The sequence below is a fragment of the Eretmochelys imbricata genome, chromosome 14 (assembly GCF_965152235.1).
Source record: "Eretmochelys imbricata isolate rEreImb1 chromosome 14, rEreImb1.hap1, whole genome shotgun sequence".
NCBI classification, from domain to species: Eukaryota; Metazoa; Chordata; order Testudines; family Cheloniidae; genus Eretmochelys; species Eretmochelys imbricata.
In genome coordinates, this window is record NC_135585.1 from 2,997,178 (window position 1) to 3,003,177 (window position 6,000).

At 49.6% G+C, this 6,000-nt stretch overlaps 1 protein-coding gene across 2 annotated transcripts in view; it reads right to left on the minus strand.

Annotated features, from left to right (window-relative positions):
- SLC38A10 (solute carrier family 38 member 10) overlaps window positions 1-5,787 on the minus strand; it is a 47,053-nt gene extending 41,266 nt beyond the window's left edge. For both annotated transcript variants that reach the window (XM_077832989.1, XM_077832988.1), the window contains exons 1-2: window positions 5,499-5,787; window positions 3,183-3,300 (exon numbers count right to left, since the gene is read on the minus strand). In XM_077832989.1, the coding sequence (XP_077689115.1) occupies window positions 3,183-3,300; window positions 5,499-5,603 (223 nt within the window). In that variant the 5' untranslated portion in view covers window positions 5,604-5,787. The remainder of the gene's footprint in view (window positions 1-3,182; window positions 3,301-5,498) is intronic.
- Window positions 5,788-6,000: the final 213 nt, after the last annotated feature.

A 6,000-nucleotide genomic window follows, 5' to 3' on the forward strand; every position in this document is an offset into this window, starting at 1 on the left:
CCAGTTCGAACACAGATCACATTGTTTTTGCATTAGTCCTGGTTAACTAACTCTAGCAGAATCAAGCAAAGAACTGCCTGTTTTTCCCCACTGAGCTTCTCTAGCGGTGGCTGTACAGTCTACGTGCCTGAAGGTAGCCAAGAAATAGTTTGTTCATCTCTGGAAGTGCCTTCTATGACCTTCAATGTTATCGCACATCCCATATTTCCTTGGAACCTCCCTAGTCTGAAAATGAAGGAAATCAACTGGCCACCTCTATAATGGGAAGGAAAGCGTGTGGGAAGACACCACTAGAATAATAAGTTGAAGCTCTCATCCTGCTGAATAACTCAGAAGGCAGCCAATGCATGGTAAAGAGTAGGGTGAAATCCAGTCTTTGTTAGATTTCTGGGGCTCCTGGGCACCATCTGTCCATGCAGAGAGGTTGCAATATTAAAAAGGGACGAGCAAGCAATACCTCTGGATTTTGTCTTCTCTTTGCGTGAAGCGTCCTGGCAAAAAGGGGAAGCAGCTGTTGAGTGGGACAGTTAAGTTGTATGTACCTGAGGACTGGGCATGCAGGAAGACGAGCAACCAGGAAAAGAAAAATCACCTTCCTGGAGATGATTTGTGAAATGACCTGATCTCCACAAAGGACAGCTGCTGTTGCATCACTCCAATAACCCTCTTTTTTACATCACGGAGAAGTGCAGGCACCTCTGGGCAATGACGACGGGCACTGGTGACAGTCTAGGTGTGGGATTCTGTAAAATGATCAGTGTCCTTGGCTCCTCTGAAATAATGTTTTAATGAGAATGAGTCTTCAGACATGTTATGCCAGATGTCCCCACCTGGGGCTGCTGTGAAAATTGGATCTTTTATCTTCTCAAAGAGGAGATGGACTGTGCAAAATTACTCAGCCAAACCACTCCAGAAATCTCACCAGCTGAGCACAGCTGGATTTGGTCAGTATTTGGAGAGGCTCTTCCACAATAAACCCCAAGGATGCTGCACAGTGACCTTGGTGATTCAGCACATGGCACTCATCTCAATGCCATGCGCCGCGCAGACAAGGTGTGGGTCCGGAGTGCCGGCAGTCTTTAAAGATCCCACAGTACTTTTGGCAGCAGAAAGGAGCTGCTTTAACTCTTGTCCTGGTCAAACTCTAGCTGCGATAATTCCATCCCACTTCCTGAATTCCCACTGCAGACTCCCTCGGATACAATATTCACGTCTTAAGATCCTCACGTGTTGTACAACGCTGCTGTGCACTGACAGCTGCTCAATGAGAGCGAAGGGGGACATATCTGTAAAAGCCAGAATACATATCTTCTCTCCGTTGGGAATTGCTGCATAAATTAAGGTGTTTATCCTAGACTGCCATGACCCTGGCTCTTTTGTTACTGCATCTAGTGATCTGAATGTTCTTCCGGAAGGGACTAGCTGGCTGAAGTTAATTTGCAAAACTTTCCTGCATCTTTCAGAGCTGCCAAAGCCTCCCACAGAATCAGCGGCAGGGGCTGCCAGGATCTCTTGCAGATGTACAACGTACAAGCAAACGGTGACAAAGACTGTCTGTGTATAGCCGCTCAACCTTGATGCATTAGGATGCATTGTAGGAGTGCTGCTTTCATTCGCGCTGAGGACGTCTTTCCTCTCAGCACTGTCCCTCCTCCGGCTGCTTGAGGTGGCACCTCTCCCATGGGGAGGAAAGGAAGGCGCTTCTCTCAGTGCCAGCATTTGTGTGACAGGAGGTGCCAGGAAGTTTGGAAGCATAACTGGCCCTCTGTGTCTTTGAGCTCCTTGGCTTTGGAAAGTGCAGAGGATCTCGTCTTCCTGGGAGACCCTCCAAGGTGAAGGGGGACTCTATGGATTTCAACAAGAGAGAAGCAGCACACAAAGGCTTACTGTAATGAGGAAGGGGGTGGAAGAGGCGCTAGGGGCAGCTGGTACTGGGGACGCTGGGCCGTGTGAGACTCCACCTGAAGGCTCAGCTATAACTGAGCCATCTTTTCAGTACCAGAGGAACCACCTTTGAGACCAAAGAGTTTTCTCATCTTTTCTGCTTTTGGTCGATACATTTTGGCAGAAGCTGCTCTGTGCAGCTAAATGATGGGTCTCAGTCATTTAATGAACTGAAGGGACCCATCTGTCAACAGCACGGACACTGAGCAGACTGCATATTGCTTTCAAATCTTTCGTAGACAGCGAGAGCAGCCAATTCTCTCCACTGACTCCCAAGAGAAGTTACACTGAAGGCAACTAGGCAATTGGGGACACAAAGGATGGGCTTAAGGTCACAGGAAGGCAGAGGAAGGGACTTGCATCTCCATCACCTGCAGGAAGAAATCCCACCACAGCAAAGGTGAAGACTGAAAAAGCATAGGGAAGGATTTCTAACCCCTGGTGCAGCAGCTCAAATAGGCCCCATGAGGGGCTATTCCGCCTGGATCTCCATGGTTTCCCAGGAAGAGAATGCTTTCAATCAGCAACTCTTAATTGTATGTGTTGATCAAGAGGATTCAAACTCCTGAGGCCAGACCCAAACATCTCCTCCCCGCAATATCCTTGGGAATCAGAGAAGAGGTCATAAATAGATGCCAAGACTGGTGCCAACGCCAAGTAGACAAACTATAAGGAAGAGGGATGGTGAACTCTGCCAAAAACCCACACATGAATCTTGTTCATGTTTTCATTTTCTTGGCCACTTGGAACTTTGTGCACAGTTTCCTCTCACCTCCCCCTTGCTCTGCCATAAGCACTCAGACAGTTGAGATTCAGGAAGCCTATGCTCTATGCCAGGCACTCAACTGGCAGAACCCAATGTCCTCGGCAGCACACTGGGTGGGGAAGCTAGTGGGTTTCATACAGAGACCTATAATTTACAGCAGACACCCACTACGCCAGCTCCTGAGAGCTTGTGTTTTGATCGTTCAGCACCACAGCGCCTCCTCCTGCACTGCCGAGTCAAAACAACTCTGTGCCTATTAACTTCACAATCAAAGGCAGAATTAAACCCTCAGATTACTCTGGCGACAAGAAGCAGGAGGAAGGCATAAACAAGGAAGGCAGAACACAGTAAAAACTATGCCAAAAACAATGTTAATAATTCAGCACTATTAGTATGAAAGTTGTAAATGTAAAGGTCAGAGTAAAACTGCGGTTTGAAAAAAAAGCAAAGCATCCGAGCTGAAGATCCTCACCAAGTCCTGCGTAAGTCCTGCGCTTGCTAAGAGTGGCCGATTTCACCAGGAACATACAGGACTGATGAGTCATCCAGGAACAGAAAATCAGCAGCACAGCTCCCAGGACAATGCCACACTGCACGGGAAGAAAAAAAATAAAAGCACAAGATGGAAAGCAAGACAGGTCTCCTGGTGCAACTGTTACTTCACACATTCTTACTGCTCTCCCAGATCACCTACAGGCTCCCTTGCACATTTCCAGCCCCATTTTAGCCCATTAAGGGAGTTCCCCTGCCTTCAACAACAGCCAGCAGAAATGTGACGTATTAGTTCAATTTCACTCACTTGCCCCAGTTTGAGGCAGAGTCACAGAGCAGCCACCTGGTTCCTAAATGGCTCAGCTGCAACACTTTTGCCTGGAAAAGTGAAACCTGAGCAATTTATGAAACAGAACTTTCAAGCCATAGCACTGTTTGCGTCCTGCCATCCAGTCAGTTTCAGGGCACATTAAAGCAGTGTTCTCTACAGTTCATAACAGAATCATGTAAAGCGGGTAGTTATTCTGTAGATCCAGGAGTTAAAAATCTGTCATAAGACCTATCCGTAAGCACCAGGGGCTGTTCAATACTTTTACAGCAGAAATTATGCGCTAGCTATCTACCCTCCCAGCATGGTTTGGCTCGCCTGTTTGCAGACGACACTGTTAATCACTGAACATTTAGGAAAACAAGACGTGACTTTAAACAGGCATGAGTGGTGTCAAATCTCACTGCGGCTACAAACTAGTCTATTTTTTTCAAAGTAGGTGCATCACCGGGGCTTCTGGCAGCCCGTGAACAGGAAAAGCAAGGGCTCATCTCTTTGCATATAGAGCCCATGGCTTGGTGTGCAACGCCTTAAACCCAGCCAGCTTGACAGGCTGCACAGCACTGGTAAGGCTGTAGATGTCCCGATTTTTTATTTGCACTTGGGGAGAAGCTACTGTGTGAAGACCTTGTTCCAAAGGAGAATGTGAGTCGGGCAAATGAGAACATCAATCCCAGTCAGTTGCTGGACCATCCCCTCACTCTGCAAGTGAACTGTATAATGGTCACAACTTCCTGTCACCAGTGGCTTAAACTGGTAAAGAGAAGGTTGAACTACCAGTGCATGCTCACACCTACACTGAGTAAACAGTGACCGACTGCAGCTCTCAGCATCTCTCTCCCCTCCCTCCGGTTGTGTTTCTTCTTATACCACATGTAAAATCAGATGAAGCTCTTTGCGGTGTGTCTCTCATCAACAGCAGATGGTCCAGTAAAAGCTATTCCCTCCCTTACCTTCTCTCTCTCAATAGCCTGGGACTGACGTGGCTGCAACAACACTGCATAAGATTTTGGGGGCAGGGACCACGCCTTTCTGCCTGTACTGAAAGGTGCCCAGCACACTTGTGGGTATTCTTAAAGTTAGTGATAATATACATCAATTTTTCTACATCTCAAAGGCAAGTAGATACAACAGAATCTATTCCCAGAAAGGAAAATGCTGAAAACGTAAACTGTATGAAGTTTCTCTGACTCCTCCCACTACCAGTGTTGTGCTTTTCTCACACTACCTGCAAACTAGAACAGCCGCCAGACAAAGGTACATCAGATGTCATCTTCTCTAGGAAGTCACTGCTGACAGCCCACTCCTTTGACAAAATCTGCCAGCAACAATGGCCTCCTGCCAACCTTTATTAACAGTGCTGTACCCCTTCGCACCCAGCTAGTAATACGTTGCTCTTCAAGGCCTTATCTACACTGGCAATATTGGGAAACCTCCTGCCATTGTACCACCTCCGGTGTTACCAACAGCGAGCACCCTGGGAGAGACTGGCTGGGGAAATCCTAACCACAAGTTATCTGTACCTGCTATTAGGTAACATAGTGGTAAGTGGTCAGCAGCAGTGCTCCTGCTGTAGCTACACAGAGCTGCACCTAGTGCTAATGCAATGACAGGCAATTTCCCCAAATGTATTCGCACTGACACACTCTTACAGTGCCTTTCACCCAAAGACCCCAGTGCTTTTTACACCCTTCAGTGACTCAGTCTTCACAACCCCATTAAGCATGCTTTCTCTCTTAAAGGCAAGGAAACTGAGGCACAGAGAGACAAAGTGACACGCATCAAATCCATGGCAGAGCTGAGACCTGAATGCAGCAGTTCCGGTTCCCTGCTGCAACCACTAGATCTGTTTCTACTCTGCCGGGCAGAGAAATGTTTTCCACGTTGCGCGTTCCACCCAAATGCCACGTGTAGGCTTCTGGTGCCACCTCCATCTCCATCGCGCCCCCCCCCCCAGCCTGCACTCACCTGCTTGAAGCAGAAGGGCATGGTGAGCACGCTCACCCCCACGATGCTATTCACAATGTTCATGATCAGGCCCCAGTTGGACCCTGCAGCTGCAGAGGACGCCATGGCGAGTGGGGCTGGGAGCCCCAGCAGGACGATGAACCTGGACCACCCGGGGTGGGAGGGACCGGGGAACCCCGCGGGAGGGGAAAGGAGGCGTGAGGATGGGCTCCCCGAGAGAGGGTGGGACTGCTCCGGGGTGGGGAGGCCTGAGATGGGGGAGAGTCACGGCAAGCGATGGGGGGGGCAGATGCCGGGGGGGGGCGGCAGGACAAGCGATGGGGGGCAGACCCCGGGGGGGGGGCAGGGAAAGCGATGGGGGGGCAGATCCCGGGAGGGGGGCAGGGCAAATGATGGGGGGGGCAGATCCTGGGTGGGGGCAGATCCCGGGACGGGGGGGCAGGGCAAGCGTGGGGGGGGCAGATCCCGGGAGGGGAGGGCAGATCCTGGGGGCAGCGCTCTG